Source organism: Trachypithecus francoisi, unplaced genomic scaffold (genome assembly GCF_009764315.1).
Source record: "Trachypithecus francoisi isolate TF-2019V2 unplaced genomic scaffold, Tfra_2.0 Lachesis_group6, whole genome shotgun sequence".
NCBI classification, from domain to species: Eukaryota; Metazoa; Chordata; class Mammalia; order Primates; family Cercopithecidae; genus Trachypithecus; species Trachypithecus francoisi.
The window spans coordinates 41,241,902-41,263,356 of NW_022681471.1; the positions used below are offsets into that span (position 1 = coordinate 41,241,902).

At 39.1% G+C, this 21,455-nt stretch overlaps 1 protein-coding gene across 2 annotated transcripts in view; it reads right to left on the reverse strand.

The window, feature by feature from the left end:
* Positions 1-2,956: 2,956 nt before the first annotated feature.
* PAK3 (p21 (RAC1) activated kinase 3) overlaps positions 2,957-21,455 on the reverse strand; it is a 137,539-nt gene continuing 119,040 nt past the window's right edge. For both annotated transcript variants that reach the window (XM_033201166.1, XM_033201167.1), the window contains exons 18-19: positions 13,703-13,840; positions 2,957-9,942 (exon numbers count right to left, since the gene is read on the reverse strand). In XM_033201166.1, coding sequence (XP_033057057.1) covers positions 9,853-9,942; positions 13,703-13,840 — 228 coding nt within the window. In that variant the 3' untranslated portion in view covers positions 2,957-9,852. The remainder of the gene's footprint in view (positions 9,943-13,702; positions 13,841-21,455) is intronic.

The following is a 21,455-nucleotide window of genomic DNA, read 5'->3' on the forward strand; positions in this document are numbered from 1 at the left end:
GACCACATAGAATCCAGATTATTCTAACTCCAGAGGAGTTGGAATACTCTAAATTACCAACTGGGAACATTATTGTCTTTTCTACAGTCAAACCTTATGATAGACATATCTTGAAAGCAGGTTACAAAATATGCACTTCTGAGTAAAGTGAAAAACAGTCTACCAAGCACAATGCTTCCAAAATCAAAACAAAAATCACTGCTGAAGGTGGTAATGGACCAATAGCAGCAGAGATTAAGATCTTCATTATGGGAAATAGTTTGATAATCCCCGTTTTTTACTTGAATTCTAGAGGAGTAACTATCTATTTAAATAATTTTAAAATATCCGAATTATGACAGCTACATATATTTAAATATAAAAGGAATTTTAACTCCATTTGCTAATGTCTGTTCAAGAGAGTTTAGAATGAAAACCTAGTGGGGCTATTATTTATTCTTACTGCAGGGTTTCAGTATACAACGTAAAGAGTCTCAATTTATAACATTAGAACATGGCATAGCCCTCTCATTTTGTAAAGCAAAGCAATTTGGCTTTACATATTATAAAATTAAAAGATATTTCTCATTATGAATTTTATTCTCCTGCAATACTGTAGGCTGAGAAGCCAGTCAATTCATGTCCACAGGGAAGAACTCATAAGCAATGATATTTGAATTCCGGGCATCCCCAGGGAGGAATCACAAGTGGCTGAAGAGAAAGTGGGACGTCCTACTATCTAAGGTGGGTGGGACTGTTTGATAGGTGGAATTAATTTTGTGAGAAACTTCTTGATAGCAAAGTAATAGGTAGTTGGAGGTAGAAGTGGGCTGGGCCATGATACCCATCCTATTTCATTACCATGACCTCTGAAATGTCATAAACAAAGATGCCATGCAGTTCATTGCTTTTCTTATTGCAATTATTGTTGAGATAATTGTATATCACATGTAATTGTAAGAATGAAGAGAGATCCTGTGTACCTTTTACCTGTTTACCCTCAATGGTAATATAGCCTTGCTTCTTACTTGGCAGAAATGTATATCTCTAGGAAACAGGACAAGGGTTCTCTAGGTAAAATACTAAAGTATATGTATAATAGGGCCACATTGCCAATTTCCTTTTTACCCCAAGGTTGGCCGCTTGAGAGAACATGTATAAATGTGTATAAGGAATAACTACAGCAAAGGCTTAACCTCTATGGTAGGCAGCAGGCCTGTAATATGCAAAAGTTGACCTGACAAGCCCCAGTAAGGGAGAGGGGAAAAACCAAGACCAAACTTGCTCCCTGGTTCAGTGAGGTGCCAAAAACTGAAAAAGAACATCAAAATGGGTCCAAAGATGTAGCGAAATGATTTGATTCCATGGGAAGGGTTTCTACCATCAGCTATGGAAAACAAATAAAAAGTAATCAGCTGTAAAATTGCAAAGTGATTGAGTCATCCCAGAGATCTGTCAGCATCAGGGACTGCTGTGTATATTGCAGATATAGGTAAGTAGAATGGCAAGCACAGGAACAATCGCACAGTGACACTGGTACAGGATTAGCAGAGGGTAGTGGTAGTAGTGGTGCTTGACACAGGTGTGTGGGAAGTCAGCAGATGCCACCCAAGTGCCTGGGGGCAAAGACCTCATGGGATGTGGAGAACAACTAAACCTGTGGGGTACTTCAGGTATTAGCCCCTCCTCATTTCAGTAGGAGGTAAGGAACTTGGATAAGGCTAGAGTTCCAGCAATCATGCTTATAAGGCTGAGCTGTGGCGTAATATATTTATCATTGTTTGGGCCCTGCTCCTCCAAGTCATTGTGACAAAGGAAAATGGCTTCAAATTTTATTTTGTGATGGAAGATACTGGTAATTTGCTAACTCATAGTTTTTCTGCTTCATTTAATAGGAATAGGAAAATACTTGGAGCAAATCCTGGCAAGAAAGGCTGGAAGGGTGTGAGGCTTGTTAGCTTGCTAGCAGGAGCTTGTTAGTAAGAGAGGCAGTGCAGTAACTGTGCACATGGGCAGTAGAGAACTTGGCTAAATCCTAGTTGCTGGAATTCTCATTCACTTGCCCGCTCATATTTACAGAAAATGTCTTTTTGGCTTTCAACATGGAGAGATTAAGTGAGAAAATTAAAACTTGCATGTAAGTACAGTGAACTAGAAAACAACCAAATAATATTTGGTAACATACATAATGCAATTGTAGGGAATATAGTACCAGTGTGTTTGCACTTACATAAAGGTACAAAATTATACACACATTCTCTAGAAGGAGTACTACGCCCACTGTACAAGTAATACTAGTGGAACAAACCTCCAGTTTACCAAATTGCTGGTGTCCTTGAGTTTTGAGGACTCAAGAGAGCCTCTGACAAACCTGGCTCCAACAGGTGCGTCTAGCAGCTTTTAACAAGCTTTACTGTCATTTAGTCACATTTACAGGTGATTTTTTGAATGAAAGTTACCTTTAATAGAATATCTACAGTGTCTGACATGTAGCAGGAGCTCAATAAATGATTTTCAAATGTATGAGCAAATTAGTGAATGAAGGTTTTCAGTATTTTGGTTGAAATGCCTCCTATGACATCTGGACTTTGGTATCAGATATAAGACAAAACTAAACATTGTGCAGATGGTTTTGCATGTTCAGGATTTTCCAAGCAGAAAGATGATCAACACAAAGTATTTACTACATGTGATTTCTTTTGGTGGTTCTCCTTCATCTACATTTGTGATCTGCAAGGCTTTTGACCTGCATTGAGTATACACATTCGCCTCTCTGAGCTACTCCATGTAAACATCAGATGGAGACTCTGGGTCTGAGTTATTTAGTAGCAGAATTCGCAGAGCATTTCCTGTATTGCTCACAAGGCTGGGCATTTCCGTGACTCCAGACCTATGAGACAGTGATACCCTCTAACCTGTGAAGTAGGTAAAATCGTCAATGCCAAGGGGTAGATGGGAAGGTGACAGAAGCAATAGCTCATTGATGTTTGTCATTTTTATTTGCAATACTTTAGGTCCAAGTTTCAAACTGCAATATTTTTACACTCAAGACACAGTCATGCACAATCCATATTTCAATTTTCTATTGCTTCAACCACAATTTAAAATAACAATATTGAAAACAAAACCCTTAAAAAGATTGGATGCTGAGGTCAGAAGGATGGAACCATACCATCAGCAGTCGACAAAAGAAATAACTTACTTAAAAATCAATCAAACAAAAGACCATAAATACCTTTAATCCAAAGTTACAGAAGAATTTCACTACACATGGTTTACAGATAACACATTTTGACAAAAGTAATGCTCAGCCAATTGAGATACAATTCTGATAAACAATGAAAATGTGGATCCTTCTCAACTTGTTTTGTGTAGATGTTATGAGTATCATCCCAGTAGATATCACTACCCTGTGATCTGGTTCCTCTTGGCTGATGTACTGAGAATAAAAACTCAATGCATTAGTAGTTACAGGATTCTGTGAAGATCTTATCATCAATAATGAATATAGTATTTGCGGGTCCATAAAGCACACCACACATAAGCACACACATTGAACTCGAATTTTGCACTCAGGGCTGGTTGGCACTCTGCTGTAGGCAGGGAATTGGGACCATCCACTAACTAACTCCCAGTTTGCCCTCTTTCCAGCAGTGTACTCATCATACAACTGGTCAATCACTGTGGGAGTTATCATCAGAAATGCTATCTTTGGTTCCCAACAAATGAATTTGTCAACACTTCTGAATGCTAATAGCATGTAATTACCTTTTCATTTCTCTCTGCAACTTGTTAAATGTTTAGGTTCACTCTTAATAGTCTCGGCCATTAAAATGCATGGGCTCTGCTATCTTGTGCCACTTGAGAATTGAACTCTAGAAAGCCTAGCACTACTTCACAGGAAAGGAGAAGCCCAAGCACAGTTATATTCTAGCAAGTGTGACAGTGTGTTTCTGTTTTAGCAGCAAATACTGGTCACAGCTTAAGGAAAACCAGACTTTACATACAGACTGTATGGAAAATGAAAACTGGGAACAGTCAACAGAAAATGGACATTAGAACAAAAACAAAATGAAACAACTGTAAACGAATTGGAAGACTGCCACAAGTTTTATCAACATCCCCTATTATTATGAACTTCATTTGCTTGATTTTTTGTTGTTGTTGTTGTTGAGACAGAGTTTCACTCTTGTTGCCCAGGCCGGAGTGCAATGGCATGATCTCAGCTCACTGCAACCTCCACCTCCCACGTTCAAGCGATTCTCCCACCTCAGCCTCCCGAGTAGCTGAGATAACAGGTGCCCGCCACCACACCCAGCTAATTTTGTATTTTTAGTAGAGATGGGGTGTCTCTATGTTGGTCAGGCTGGTCTCGAACTCCTGGCCTCAGGTGATCCACCTGCCTTGGCCTCCCAAAATGCTGGGATTACAGGCGTGAGCCACGGCACCCAGCCCATTCGCTTGAATTTTAAAAATCATCTTACATACTTCTTTTATCTAACTGCAACATAAGAGACTCAGGCTTAAACATGTGATATTTGCCATCACTATAGCAGGCTGAATTTTCAAGGCAACCTATAATGCCGTAGAATGTTAGACTTTTGGAAAGACCCTAAGGATTATCTAGTCCAATACACTTATTTTACAGATAAGGAAACAGCCATGGAGAGGTTAAGTGACTTGTCGAAGGTCACATGGCAATTTAGTAATAAAGCTCATATTAGACTCCAGGGCTCCTTCTTCCTAGGCTAGTATTTATCCCACTACATATGACTCTTGGTACTAAATCTGTTGAACATTGTGCCTGCCTTACTGCTGGTATTATGGGATAGCATTTGCCTGATGGCAGCTTCTAAAGGAGACTCTGATGGCACTAAGCAGTTTCTAAAAGTTTATCTTGCAAGTTCAACCCAATTAAGTGGCAGTAAATGCTACAAGTTGTATAGAATACTTGTACACACAGGTGTACACATGGAGGTGATATCTCAGTTCCCGCATTTGCAGATTCAGTTAGACACTGTTTACTATTAAACACATTCCCAACGCATGTTGGGTTATATTCATTTGGTCGCTTAAAGGAGTGTGGATCAGAAAAGGAATGAAAAAATTAAAAGCTAACCAACAGAAAGGCTATATCAAAAACAAATCTTTTATGAAAAATTCTTTCATAGGAGAAATATTTCCATGATTTCCAAGTTCCCATTTATTTCCTTCCCAGTCCACATGCAAATATATGTTCAGAATTGTATGCTGAGTTCACTTCAAATCCCAGGCCCATCAAACTGTCAGTTTACAAATGCTGAATTTCAGTCCTCTTGTTCAGAGCTCAGAGACTGGGAGATACTTGCACTACTGGTCATTCCTTTGTTTAACTGAATATTAACTGCAAGTAGCTTAGATAAAGACCAAGAGATTCAACGGGGGATGGCAGGGTTAAGACTCCCCTAAGTATTTTTGTATTGAGAATGACCAGTAAAAAGCCAATAAGTTCTCTAGGTATAGGGTCTGCTTTCAGTGAAACTAAGCAACATATCTGAGGCGACTACCTCATTATCAAAGTTCTCACCTAAAATTTCTTTGATGAGTTAGAAGGAAATTCTTCTCCTTTGGTTAGATGGTCTCCCTTACTCTTTAAAAATCACAACTACTGCATACAACCTATAAATAGGTAGAAAAAAGCACATGGAGACCATCCCAAGTCAAAATTAACAGAACTGTAACCGAATGCCAACAGGCAGACAGTCCTAAATATTTGTTTAATGATTTCAAAGTCAGTTTTTAATTACAAGTCATAACTTCTAATGAAATTAGTGGGACTTGCCCTATTGGTTATTAAAAGAAGAACCCTACCTGAATGATATACAGTAATATCCTGTTGGACAAGAACATGGTGGGAGCTGGAGATTTTATCCTTCTATTCCTCCAAAATTCAACCTGAGAGTCTGTTAAAACGTTCCAGAAAGGTAATATCTGCAACAGATGTTATCAAGGGGGCTAATATAATGGTCACCCCTCCAATCTAAAGCAACCACAAAACAGACACCCGAATGCCATACCAAAGCACAGGGCAGATAGCCTGTTTTAAAGCAGAAGAGTGTGTTTGGAGTTCTAATAGTGACATCTCCCTAGCTTTAACTTATAGATAATAGTCTCCTAAGAAAGCATGTGCCATACCCGAGCGTATGCCAACCTCAGCACCCAGGCAAGTATAAAGCCTATGGAATAATTGTAACTAGCAAATATCTGTGCCCTGCATGCTCTGGGCTCTGGCCAGAAGGCATCTGCTTCTGGCATCTTTTCTATGTGTCTATAGTTTCCCTTCTGCTGTTTATTTATTAAAAGCAATATTATAACAATATCAAATAAAATTTTAGAAAGAAAAAAATTCACATAATTCCACCACCCTAATACAACTGATTTCAATTATCTGTGTTCCCAGTCTTTGCCCATATGCATTTCTTTTTATGTAGTCGTAATCTCTGTTTACGTTATTTAAAAGTGATATTATAGAATCTCTCAGAACTGGCAGCCTCATTAGAAATAAACAACCCATTGAGCAAAGGAATATAATTATTTACACGATCTTTGAGCTGAGAAATATCATTTATAGACAAACATCTCAAACTATCAAAACAGTTACACAGACAACAGGAAGCAATTTCATATTTCTTTTTCTTTTAGCAATGGAATGTGCTTCACCGGGGAGGGATAGATGTAAGGATCATGTGGTTAAACTCAAACATTGGGGTGCACTTCACAAGCCTGAAAGAAATCTGAATAACATAAAGAATAAATACTTGAGTTAAATCTTCTTACATGGCTTGGCCATCCAGTAGCCAAAATGGAACATGGACGCACAAATATTTACAATGACACACACACGAGATCAGCAAGAACGAAGTCGTTACCCAACATGGTGACTGATCTGAGGGATTGTGTCATCTGAAAATCCTCATGGGATTATGACAACGCATTGGATCCTTGCTAACAACATTAACGTTCTTTTCTTTTTTAAATAAATAATCTCTACTGTGCTTCTCACCCTTCCCTGACTTTCCCACTGCCCTATTCCTATCTCAGGATATTTTGGAATCAACATTGAAGGATGTGCCCTCGTTATCTCAGGGCACACTACGAACATTAAAGATTTGGATAGACTCACCTGTGTCAAGATGAGCTAAAAACAATCCAGGGAAAGAGAATAAACTGTTAACAATCTGGAGTTCAAGTTGCTCGATTGTACCAAATGTGAATCCTTCAGCATCATTGTGGCACGAGAAACAGCTTCTTTCTAATACTTATTAGAAATATACATAACTCTCCAATACAGGGAAGGGGCTTTAGAAGCTGTTCTCATTTGAAAATTTACATAAATACAAATTTATAAAAGTAATGCCTCCTGGGATATATTATTATCAAATCTTGGTACAAAGTGGTAGTAAAGAAGTACCTGGCTCCTCATTGTTAATATGCTGAACTGAAAGCGTAAGAGAGAAGCCGTTTCTCTGCCTACAGTGATCTGAAGGGTCACTGCTCCAAGGTCTCCAAAATAACAACAAAAAAGGCCTTCTCAACATGTAAGGGATGCTAACTGATGAATAAGGCTTCCTAACCACGTTTTGGGCTCTCTCCACTGGCAGGACACAGTCACCAATGTACCAATGTACTGATTTTTATTTGCATCCCAGGATTTCATTGAATTTCCCGGCACTATGAGTGAAATTTTTTTTTAAGTACTTATTTTTAAATGAAATCAAAATTAAGGCCTCTCTCTCTCATTAGAGCAGTGTGGCATTAAAATTACAAGCCCAGATTCCTTTTTGCAAAGTATAACATAGTATGCTTCAAATTAATATTACCACTTTATTTTCTTTTCACAATTATTGTTTTATCCCACTGTGGTCTTTTTCAAGGGGAGGAGGTCAAGCCTCTCCCAAATTTTACAGTCAAAGAAAACAATAGGGAAAACAGGAAATACAACAGTGGGGTCATCTCCTAAACATAAACACATACACTATATAGTTTGCTGAAACTCGAAAGAAAGTGCTTTCATTTTAAGATGTGGATACATGGATGGTTAGATGGATGGATGTACCTTGGCAAAGAAGGAGAGAGGTCTATGTAACTGATCTCTTTCCCCTTCTTGCTGAATGTACATAGGTTCTGTTTAGATTCTTTGTATACTACAAATTAAGAAGCCTTCTATAACACAAATTGTTAGTTTTTCAAAGGCTTAGAGAAACAACTTTCCGTAATTTACAAAATTGTCAGTACACTCAAAAGAGAGGCATATCCTTTTCTACACAGACACCCTCCAGATAGACATTTTTCTACTCTCAGAAGATTCAGAAAGTGCCAACTGTTGAATTTTTAATAAATAGATATACGGTGAAATAATAGTCAAATTTTGTTATTTTCCCCAAGCCTTATATAAGGAATTCTGTTGGACTAACATTTCTTGGGATATGATTGTAAGTTAAAATTATTTTCTACTGGAGAGAATTTCAAGACCTTTATGACTATGCTTTTGATATTCAAAAGCCCAAAGGACTAAGTATGAACACACCATATTCCGAAACAGAAATAGGTGATACATAGGGAAAATGGGAACAAGTACTTAGAGCCAAATATCGATTGGGATGTAGCCTTCACTGACCTCCCACTTCTTGCAGAGTTGACTGTTTACTATATCACCTTTCTCCAGATCTTTAAAAAACTTTTTTTAAACATTATAAATTGTCAAAATAATTTATATCATAAGTAAATGATGGTTAATGAATCTATTTCCTCCTGGTATGCCTATTTTACAGTGCATATGTTTCATAAGCACAAGAGAGGATTAATTTAGGTATCATTATCTTTGTTTACTTAATATCAGACAAGGATGTCAGTATTCTACATTTATCTGGTTTTGGCTCTCAGAGAAAGTCCCATCTTTGTTTAAATGTGGTTTCTCCTATGAGGATTTCCTTCCTAGGTTCAGAACCAGAACTCACCTAGCAGGATGTCACAGTTTCAGTGTGTCCTCTTTCAGGTATTAAGGAGATTAACAACCTGGTTTACTCAACTATCTTTTAAGCATCATTGTGAAAATGTGACAGGATTTCACCGTTTGAGCTTTATTTAGATATACACTTTTTTAAAAGCCCTTCCTGAACACACATATTCCTCTCCACTTTTGGAAAATGTCTTAAAAGAAACCTTTTCCAATACAAATGCAGAAAAATAGGTACACAAACCAAGCCACCACTATAGAAGAAGAATAAAAAATTGCAACTCTATTAGGGCATGGACTTCCACATGTTCACACAGTACTTGCTCTGGTATTTTTTTTTTGTTTGTTTATTTTTGTTTTGTTTTGTTTTGTTTTTTTTGCCTTGCTTTTTTTGCTTTCTTTTTCTTAGAAAAACTTTTGACATCTTTTTTTTTTTTCTGGACATCTAATGACAATGCAAGTGAAAAACATCACATTGGGTAAGGAGTTTTGAAGGAGGTTTGAATGCAAGAGGGACTACTCTCTAACTTAAAAACAAACACAACACTATGAAGAGGGAGTGTGCATCTTTGAGAAACCTTTTTCTTCAAAGTGAATGCACAAAATGAGGGGATTCACTACTGGCTCTTTCGCTTCACGGTGGAAGTGACCACTTTATGGTCACTTCAACATTGCTGCCCTGTTTGGGCTGCGATTCAGGCTTACAAATAAATTACATAATCTGAGGGAGTAGGAAAAAGGCTTATAAGAAGTTTCTATTCATTTGAAAGGTAAAGACCCCCACCCCATTTGACTGTCTTTTCTTCCATCTTTCCTGCAGCAGAGTTTTATTTCAGTCTTACTCATGAGGGAGATGGTGAGGTGTAAGGCTTGCAGTCTTAGCGGCTGCTGTTCTTAATTGCTTCCTTTGCAGCGATAATCAGAGGAGTCAGGCTGGAGAGAGGCTTGGCTAATTTTAAAAATGGATGCTGTAAAAGGAAGGAAAAAGAGGAATTATTGGAATTCTTTCCTTCAACAAGTACACTACTTTACATTTTCAAGCAGCCCTTTTTAATTCAGATATATTTTGAACACCCATTAAATATCATTTAATTAAAAACAGTGCCAGCTTTTGTCCTTCAGATGCTTTTGTACTTCAATGTCATGAGATCCTCTGGAAGCTGACTGGCAGAGTGAGAAACTCTGAGGGATCTTGTAAAATCTCACTGTGTTTGTAACAGTCTGACTCTCTGATTTTCCTAAACTGATAAATTTATCTAGAGAAGCTGTCATGCTTAGAAAAAGTGTATTTAGTTAACTACTAAAGACCTTTATACAGAAACCAATGGCTTACTAACTGCTAAACTCAACAGCCGTGCCTCTACCATTTCTCTTTTGGCCCCTCTGCAGTACTTAATAAAAGTGAATATTCCTTCCTTCTTTGAATTTATTTTTTATTTTTTATTTTTTGCCTTAGAAGCCTGTGACATTCTACCATATTTGGTCTCTTCCATGCGCATGTGCACTGAATATTCCAACTCCATTTTCTTTCCTGGTTTCACTTCCTCCTCCTACCTCCCACTCATGAGAACTTGGCTGCCATCATCTTCTTTTTTTTTATTTAATTTCTTACAGATCTCATTCTCTTTCATGGTTTCAACCCACCATCAGCTTTATGCAGATGACTCCTAAATCCATAGTGTATGACCTGATCTCTTTCCTGAACTCTGGTCCTAGTTTTCCTGCTGGATATTTCCTATGGGATGTTCTTCCATCACCTTAAATTCAACATTTAAAAAGTTATGTTACAGTCTCACAAGCAGGGCAATCTTGTGTAATGTAAGCCATAGGGGCTTTGGAGTCAGAGCACTTAGGTTAAATCCTCATCTCTGTTTATTAAATGGTTAAATGAGGTAAGTGGCAGTCCCTTGTAAGTTACATAGGGTCAAGAAATGTTAGCTATTATACTGTCTTCCATCACTTGCCTTCTTGCTGAATGCTACCATTGACTTGATAGCCTGAAGTCACTTTTGTCTTCCTCTTATGTTCTAAATGCAATAAGCTACCGGGTACTCTCTTCTCAACGTCTCTTACATTTATCTCTTGCTTAATATTATTATTATTATTATTATTATTATTATTATTATTATTGAGATGGAGTCTCGCTCTGTTGCCCAGGCTGGAGTGAAGTGGCACGGTCTCAGCTCACTGCAACCTCCGCCTCCCAGGTTCAAATGATTCTCCTGCCTCAGCCTCCTGAGTAGCTAGGATCACAGACGCATGCCACCACACCTGACTAATTTTTGTATTTTTAGTAGAAACAGTGTTTCACCATGTTGACCAGGCTGGTCTCGAACTCCTGACCTCAAGTGATCCACCTGCCTCGGCCTTCCAAAGTGTTAGGATTATAGGCATGAGCAATCACGTCTGGCCATCTCTTGCTTTTTCTAATTCAGTCCTAATCATCTTAATCCCAAACCATAACTCCTCCTTGGTCTCCCTGTCTCCATTTTTTTCCTGTTGCTAATTCTTACCACATACTACCAGATTAATCTTCCTAAACAAAGTTGTCATCATGCGCTCCCTCAGATATCTTCGGTGTTTCCCCACTGCCTACAGCCCCAACTCTTAAGCCTGGTGTTCAAGGCCCACCACAGGATTATCTCCTGCAGCTTCTTTACTTGAACTCTTTATTTCAGCCACACTTTCTAGGTTCTGTTCCTATAGACCTTGCCCATATGTCTTTGGTTAAACCCTAACACTTCCTTCCATTTGAAATCCCTTCCCTTATTTTCTTCAACCTATCTAAAACTGATCACTTCTTCAAGGCCCAGCAGACCTCTTTCCTGTTTGCAGACATTTTCTGATCACCCCTAGCTTATGGAAGTATTTCTCTAATCAACCATGTCATTTACTATTTGAACAGTTCTTTGGGTTGAATGAGTCTCTAAACAGTTTTGCATTATATTTTCATGTACCCAAGAAGGTTGTGAACATCTTAAATGGAGGAATCATGCCTTTTAATAGGTTTGTATACTGCACTTATGCTTTACAAATGGAAGTTGCTCAATAAATATCAATTGATGGACATAGGTCATACAGAAAGAGACACAATATTCAAGACTGTGTCTTTTCTCCAGCCTTCCAGTGGGGTGAATGTCATGCATCTCTCCCCTTTCTAATCTTGGAAATGGCAATAATAGGCTAGAGTCAGAGAATGGAGTTGTATGGACTCAAAGAGAAATACGGGCTGTTGCTTACATGTATAAAATGAAAAGACGCAATAAACTATTCAATTTAGACTCAAAATACAGTTTTGTATCAGTTATCTGACTGGTTCATATAAAAGAATTGTTGGGGAATGAATTAACTAGATAATTGATTTAATGATCTATTTAGCTGGATAGTCACATTTATCTGGATAGCCAATTAAAGATAACTTACATCTTCAATTATCTTTACAAGAAAACATAAGAGGAATGTGCATCAGAATGTGCATGTGGAGTGGTGGGAGGGCTAAAAAGATATAAAAGTGATATACTCAAAAGTTGACTTTCATCTGTAATTTGAGGCTGGATTAATTAGAGGGTTAACAAAGGGCCATTGCAGATTTGACATTTTAGGGCCTTATGATAACCTGTGAAATGCTTGCAGGTAGCAGAAAAGAAAAGATGTAGTCTCTTCAGTTTCTCCAAAAAGGTCTATTCCAGGTATGATCTGAGTTAGGGTGGGATATTTTTTTGTCTGGGCGTGCCTCTGTCTCTGGAGGGAGTTCAGAAACAACAGGAAACGGTTTTTCTTTCAGGGGGTAGGCTAGAACAGACAATCTGTGGTTAACGCGCTGTATAACCAAGTGTTGTACCTTCTGTTTAATTGGTTTATGTGTTCAAAATCACAAAGAAAAATAGCAGTCATTGTTCTTAGATGTTAAATGTCTTCATACATGTCCCTGAGAAACACTCCCCAGCAGTGAAGCTATGTGTATCATCCTGGGCACGTACTGCTTATCAAATAAAGACATATTTTTATCTAAATTGGTTTGTGTGTGATGTATGGTAGAAAGTCAGACAATTCAGGGCTCATATCCCAGCTCTGCCATTCAAGAGCTGTGAGCCTCAACTTTTACATCTATAAAATGGGATAATAATGCCTACCCTATAGAGTTGTTATAAAAATGAAATAATTTATTGAAAGAATTTGGTACATAGTAAGTATTATTTCTCATCATATATACTAATCCCTGAGAGCCATGAAAAGGACAAATGGTTACAGAGGCACTCACCACTGGATGGTACTCACCCAGGCAAGCAGGTGCCTGCCAATTGGCATCACAAGCAAAGGGGCTTTGACCAGTAAAGCATTAGAGTAGCAAATGCCATGGAAATAATTGCATAGTTATGTAGAGAATTACCTCCGGCCAAGAGCACCTGCATACAACATCCAGGGGCACAAGTAAAGTTTAGAACAAAACACCAACACCAGAGGGTCACATTGCTTTTTTTTCCTTGCAAAATAAGACTCCAGGAAGAACAAAAGAGATTACAGATTACACTGCCAACTTCTCAGAAGAAAGGCAACATGTCAATCAATCATGTATTAGATGCATGCCTATAGTTATGTGCCTGTGGTCTAAAATAAAATGGTAATAGCCTAACTCTAGACATCTCTTGACAGAGCTCTCTGTCACACATTGAGATGGAAAAGCTGAGTATAATGCCTCTCTTTGTAATTGTCCTATTTTATTTTCACCTGCAAAAGCTCCTTGGCAGATCCTCGCCTATCGACATCCATCTCAAGACAGCGATTTAAAAAGTCACGGAATACAGCCGACAGTCTCTCGGGATTCTGGAGCTCTGGGGTTCCATTAGTGGCTATCAGATACAATGCCTGTAGAAAAAAATAGAAAAATACATTCGGCACATACATATTAAAATCATGGGTTGGCACAGAAGGCAAAAATCCAGTTTCTTCTGGTTTACATTCTGGGTCTTAATAATTCCACTTTAGAGAATGACACATATCTTTCAAAGCTTCTGTAACATTTAGAAATGATTAATGTTGGCAGTAACTGAGGTGACAGTAAAGTGTCCTACCTCCAAAAACTTAAAAATAAGGTTATATTGTTGTCCTCCGAGAATTAAGCCAGTAAAAATCCACATATAATGAATATGTGATTAAGTACCTAGAAAATTAAACCAAAGGATTGCCTGTAAATCTATTTATCTAAAGACTTGGGAAATACACATACATCCATTCATTTCGACCTGAGTATAACTTTGGGGAAGTGCAATGGAAAGGTAATTGTGATTTACTAAGTGCTTATCTTGCTTGAAGAATGTTTGTGAATAGATGTGGAATGAAGAGAGTACATTACAGAATTAGGGAAGTACAAGGAACCAGAAGATGCCAGTGTCTGGATGAGAGAGGCAAGCTGTGGGGCCCAAGAACTCAAATACTTTTACCCTGTAGCAGCTGTATCCCTATTGATTTTAATTAGATTTCTCATGAAGGTACACCTACAATGAGAGGAAATATGAGAAAAATTGACAATAGTAGTCTTGACACCTGACAATTATCATGGTAAAATAAGTTGCTAATAATTGTATATTTCTCTGAGAGTTTTGTAGTATAAGGCCACCACTAAGAGACGTCAAGTCATGATGTCCTGAGAGAATCAAGGTCTCTAGTCTTCCAATCAGAGAGCTGAACTCAGGACTATGATTAATTCACAAAGGTAAACCTATATATATATATATATATATATATTTTTTTTTTTTTTGAGATGGAGTCCTGCTCTGTTGCCCAGGCTGGAGTGCAGTGCATGATTTCGGTTCACTGCAACCTCCACCTCCTGGGTTCAAGTGATTCTCCCACCTCAGCCTCTGCAGTAGCTGGGATTACAGTCATGCGTCACCATGTTAGTAGAGATGGGGGTTTCAGCATGTTGGCCAGGCTGGTCTTGAACTCCTGAACTTAAATAATCCACCCACCTTGGTCTCCCAAAGTGCTGGGATTACAGGTGCGAGCCACTGTGCCCAGCTGAAGGTTCTTGATACAAGAAAGCTGGCCATTACTATCGCCTCCTCTCAGCAAACAATTCAAGAGCATTTAGTATGTATCAGATAGTTTATTAGACACTGGAGAGCTAAGGATGAATAAGACAGTGATCTTGCTTTGAAGAATCATGCAATTTAGTGAGGGAGAGAGACATATATATAGAGCTACTGTACAGCAGACCAAGAGCTAATTGAGGAAACTAGAAAGCACTAAGTAAATACAAGGATGAAGTAATTCACACCAGAGCTCAGAGAAAGCTTCATGAAAGAGGCTGACATTTTAAAAGGGTATTGAAGAATAAGTAGGAGTTTGCCTGCAGGTACTGCCAGGGTTTTACCAGCCCACGCAACAAACCCCCTAACTCTTATGAAGACATGTTCCCTCCTGAACTTCCCTGGCTTTTGCAGCAAATTATCATCCCCTTTCTCCTTTCTCTACTCTAGCTTCTGTTATTATTATTATACATATTTCTATAAAAGTCCTTTTGCAGGCCAGTTTTCATCAGCTCTTGAAGACATCTCTCCTTTTTAGTAACTCCCACAGATGTACTTTAGAAAGGGGATCGAGACCATCCTGGCGAACACAGTGAAACCCCGTCTCTACTAAAAATACAAAAAACTAGCCGGGCGAGGTGGCGGGCGCCTGTAGTCCCAGCTACTCGGGAGGCTGAGGCAGGAGAATGGCGTAAACCCGGGAGGCGGAGCTTGCAGTGAGCTGAGATCCGGCCACTGCACTCCAGCCTGGGCGACAGAGCAAGACTCCGTCTCAACAAAAAAAAAAAAAAAAAAAAAAAAAAAGAAAGGGTCAGGAACAACCGTTTAATCTAGTGGCTGACAACTTTACAGCATGCATCAGAATCATCCAGAGGGTTTGTTAAAACACAGGTTTCTGAGCCACCCCAAGAGTTTCAGTAAATATGCGCAGGGGCCCAAGAATTTGCATTCGTATTAGTGTCCTGTTGATGTTGAAGCTGCTGGTTCCAGGACAACACTTTAAGAACAACTGGTTTAATCCACCCAAGTAATTAAGCAATGGGCTAAACTAGAGGGTCCCAGACTTGTCTGCACATTAGAATCACTTGGGGAGAGTTAGAAAATCTCCATGTTCAGTTCTCACTCCCAGAAAAATTAAGTAAAAACCTCTGGGAACAGAACCTAGGCGCCAAAACGTTTAAGCTCTCCAGGTGATTCCAATTTACAGCCAACAATGAGAATCCCTGGCTGAGAACCTGGAGCCCACTTCACACATAATAACTTAGAATCTCCGCATCATATGTACACCAAATGTAAGAGCCACAGAATTCCATAGGAGATTGTCTTGCATAGCAATGTGTGAGAACTACAATGCCATATGCTTCTCTACAGTGCATGGAAACTTTTGGCTTTTCCTCCCAGTACTAAAAAACCCACATGTGAATACATCCCTCACCCCTACGAAATGTACATCTTCCTTTCCCCCAACTCTCATCCCTTTGTAATTTTCAATACCTCCATTGATGAACAGGAAATGCAGGTGGCAGCTATTAGGACTCCCATGCCAAAATACAAGTCAGTGACAAATCCAGTTTTGACTAAAAGGAGATGGGATGCTTTTAGAAAATCACTGATTGGGCTAAAATCAAATAGTGCACAATCATAGCAGATATAGTCAATTAAGCTCAAACTGTTTTTGTTCTTGGATGATTAGTGCTTGAAGCACCTGTCCTTCCAAACATCTTTATTCCTTTATTAAAAAGAAAATCAGTTGCTACAAATTGCATTCCCTGCCTCCTCCTAAAACTCTTTTATTTCAGCTGGCTACAGCTTTCCCAAAGTCACTGTTCTTGCTTTTTTTCTTGCTCTGTAGCCAAGCCCAGACCTAAACAAGCACATCTCTTTCTTCCTTTCCCAGATTCGTTTTCACTCTCTGTAGATCTGTATTCATGCTATATTGTCTCATTTTCTCACTTTACTTTCACCATTCTTAGCTTAATACATTCTATTCCACATAATTTTCTTCCTTAAAAGTACATACACATCTTCTCTACCTGAGTCCTTCTCATCTCTCTTCAATCTATGCATAATTACCTAAGGAAATACTTGGCCCTTTTTCCATTCCATTTATGAATCCAAAAAAATGACCTTAATCATAGTTGTTACGCCTGAGTAGTGTTAGTGAAATAGTACATCAAGGGAGAAGAAAGCCCTGTAATTTGAAGGAAAATCTGAAGTATTGAAGAGCCAGTGCTACGAACCTCTACAGTACTTCAAAGAACCGTTATGTCCTCCTCAGAACTTCGACAAAAAGGTCTGGCTGTAGTTTTTGTTAGGGGGTGGGTCTGATAGGGGGTGGGTTTGTTAGGGGGTGGGTAGGAGGTTTTGATTGGTGGTCTAACAGCAGACTCCTGCCCTGGTTGATTAGTGTTGATCTGCTTATACTCCCTCATCCCTAAACAAGGTATCAAATGCAAGGCTGCCTTTTGCTCAACACTATATCATAAATATTTTTTGATGTTTTAAAAACTCCTCATAAATATCATTTTAAGAGCTGCATAATAGTTCATCATGTCGATGCACCATAATTACTATTGGTGAACTGATTTAAAAATGCATGCAGTAGGGGCCGGGCGCGGTGGCTCAAGCCTGTAATCCCAGCACTTTGGGAGGCTGAGATGGGCGGATCACGAGGTCAGGAGATCGAGACCATCCTGGCTAACACAGTGAAACCCCATCTCTACTAAAAAATACAAAAAATTAGCCGGGCGAGGTGGCGGGCGCCTGTAGTCCCAGCTACTCGGGAGGCTGAGGCAGGGGAATGGCGTGAACCCGGGAGGCGGAGTTTGCAGTGAGCTGAGATCCGGCCACTGCACTCCAGCCTGGGCGACAGAGCGAGACTCCGTCTCAAAAAAAAAAAAAAAAAAAATGCATGCAGTAAGAAAAAGGCTGAAATACACCAATCTGCGAACACTGGTCCTCTCTGGATGGTAGGATTATTGGTGACTTAATTTTTGAAATACATTTTTTAATTTTCCAAATTTTCTACAATGAACACAGTTGCTTTTATTATTTTAAAAACTCCAAAACATTATTTAGAAATACAGTTAAAAGGCTGCAGTGTCCAATTTACACAAAAATCCCCATCTATTTCTCTTTGTCTTCCTAGGATTAAACCTGCTTTTCATCAAGCCCTTCCCTTGGAGGGAAACAAAAACCCAGACTATTTCTTTTGCAACTATTGTTTTCATTTTAATTGCAACAGTATTATTTCAAACTAATTTCCATTGCAAAAATCCACACTTTCAGTTATATATGGGCTAAACTGGCTTTTGTGGACTGGCCTGGGAACTTAATCACTATGTATAATGCCACTTCTATGGGAAAATGCACTCCGAGGTCCAAATAATTAACTTAAAAATGTGCTTTTGGAACACATCCTGTGAGTAAGCTGAGGACTCTCTTAGTAAAAAAAAGAAAATTGCTCTCCACTACCCTGCTAATGAGAGACAAATACAGTTGTAGCCAACACAACAATGACAACAAAAAGGGTTTTACTAGCAAAGTCAAGTATTAGATGAAGAAAGATTAAGGACAATTGTTCTAGGCATGAGTGATAACATGTTGGTTTTATCTGAGCTAATGAAAACTCAAAGAAAATAAAGTGGCTATTAGAAATTAGACTAGAGATTTCCCATATACTAGTTGGTTGCTTCTAATGTTAAGTAAGAAACCATATAATCATCTTTCCCGGCTTCTTCCTCACCCAGCAATCTTCCCCTCTCCCCACCCTTACTATAAATAGTCCACCAGGTTCTGTTAATGCAACCTTTAGAAATGTCTTTCATACCCATCCACTTCTCTCTATCCCTATTGTCTTTGCTTAAAGTCAGGCTTCTTTCAGATGGTTCCAAGGTTATGATAACCTCCTAACCGTTTTTTCCATTATTCAAGCCTTTTTTTTTTTTTTTTTTTTGAGACGGAGTCTCGCTCTGTCGCCCAGGCTGGAGTGCAGTGGCGTGATCTCGGCTCACTACAAGCTCCGCCTCCCGGGTTCCGGCCATTCTCCTGCCTCAGCCTCCCGAGTAGCTGGGACTACAGACGCCCGCCACCTCGCCCGGCTAATTTTTGTATTTTTTAGTAGAGACGGGGTTTCACTGTGTTAGCCAGGATGGTCTCGATCTCCTGACCTCGTGATCCGCCCGTCTCGGCCTCCCAAAGTGCTGGGATTACAGGCTTGAGCCACCGCGCCCGGCCTATTCAAGCCTTTTTATTCTTCCGTCCATCCTCCTTAACAATCTTATCTCATCACAGGTCTCCTCATGTCATTCACTTCCTGCTTTAAAATATTTTGTCACTCCCCATGGTCCACGGATGTGGTTTTCAAACTGTGCTCCCCAAAATTCCTAAGAGCAGTTAAGAGGGAAAAGAAGAGGGAGAGAGAGAGGAGGAGAGATTCTAAGACTCTCCCCAACATACATTTTCTTTTTCCTTTTCCTTTTTTTTTTTTTTTTTTTTGACAGAGTCTTGCTCTGTTGCCAGGCTGGAGTGTAGTGGTACGATCATGGCTCACTGCAATCTCCACCTCCTGAGTTCAAGCCATTCTCCTGCCTCAGCCTCCGGAGTAGCTGGGATTACAGGTGCCCACCACCACACCCAGCTAATTTTTGTATTTTTAGTAGAGATGGGGTTTCACCTTGTTGGCCAGGATGGTCTTGATCTCCTGACTTTGTGATCCACCTGCCTTGGCATCCCAAAGTGCAGGTCATAAGCCACCGCTTCCAGCCCAGAAACCCTTTTCAATCAGAAAATTTGTGTGTTTTTCTCCATTTATTTGTGCTTCCAAGCAAGGATTCACTGGAATCAGAGGATCATTATTGTTGTTTGAAAAACACCGATTCACAGGACATAATAAAGATTCCTTAGGCTGTCCTGTATGATTTGCCCCCTGCCCACCTTTCCAGTTCCAGTTTCCATCTGTACTCTTCTCACCGTAGGGCGCTTCTCCCAACTCCTCTCCTGCCCCGCCACACACATACACACTGGCTGAAGCTCACATGCTACTCACACCAATTTGTTCATCATTCCCTGAAAAGGAAATGCCTTTCATTGCTGCCTAAAATGCTATCCTCATTTCCCTTAAGTACCTGATAAACTTGCTTTTCAAGCACTGGTTAAAATGCCATCTCTTCTTTAAAGTCTTCTCCATCTCTCCCAGGTAGGTAAACATGGTGACCAACCACTCTGGTTTTCTGGGGACTATCCTGGGTTTTGGTATTTGAGGTTTTGTGTCCCTCAATCTCAAGCAAACTGGGATAGTTCCATGGTCACCCGGCAGATGGAGTTAGCCATTTCCTTCTTTGAACTCTAATAGCACACGTTTATATGTCTATTTTTACATTGTATTATGTATGAGCACTTGTTATTTGTTTACAGGTCTGTCTTCCTTCCTAGATTGTGAGCCCATGGAAGGTAGGAGCTGTGTTATAACCAATCGTGGATTTTGTGACAACTTGCTCAAAATACGTGCTCAATAAATGTTTTTGTTGCTGAACGAAATAGCCAAAATGTATAAATTTAACTGAGCTGAGACTATAACAGACTTATATACATAAATCTTAAAGCTCAGAACCTAAAAGTGACCTATTAAAGTCTAAGAAGATATGCAGAAAATGAAAAATGGCACCTTTTCTGAGCTGAACGGGCCTGGCATATAATAACTTCTGATGACCCCACTGTTCAGTGTGGAGAAGGAAGAGAGCTGTATGAATAGCATATGTAAGGGGATGTCATCATCAAGGGAGGGAAAACTGGAAAAAGATGACTAAAACATGGCCAATGCAGAAAGACCTATAGAGAAAGGGAAGAAAACAAATGTTCTCTGGAACTTGAAACATAGTTCAGAAACTTATTTTCTCTGACTGTTCTTGAACAGAAAAGGTACTATTGATTAATCTGTTAGATCATTTAACAAGATCTGTTTTCTTCCTGAGGTGAGGCAATATAGGCCCCATAACCTACGGACCTTATTTATAATGTTAGAAATACAACCTTTGGCCAGAAAAATGGTGGATTTCTTCCTTGTGATATACATATTACCTAGAAGTTTCTGATGTTCTCTAATTCTTCATAATAACTCTAAATATCTTGGTAATAACACACAAACATCAAAGTTTTCACTGACACTGATGTGCAACTGAATTTACCCAAGTACTAAGAGAAAACTTTAAGTGATAATTCAGTTTACTATATTAACAATTTCCTCAATTAAAAAAGATCAAAGCAGTCATCATAGAAGTTACCACATTTCTCCAAAGAAGTCCCCACACAATCCATATGTACTCAATAAACTGTTATTAAATCAGTTTTGCAACAGGACTAACCACTTAATTAAAAAGCTTTAGTTTGTGACTTCAGTTCATTACAACAGTTTATAAAGTTTAAGTTAAGAAATTAGAAAACAAACCAGGGGA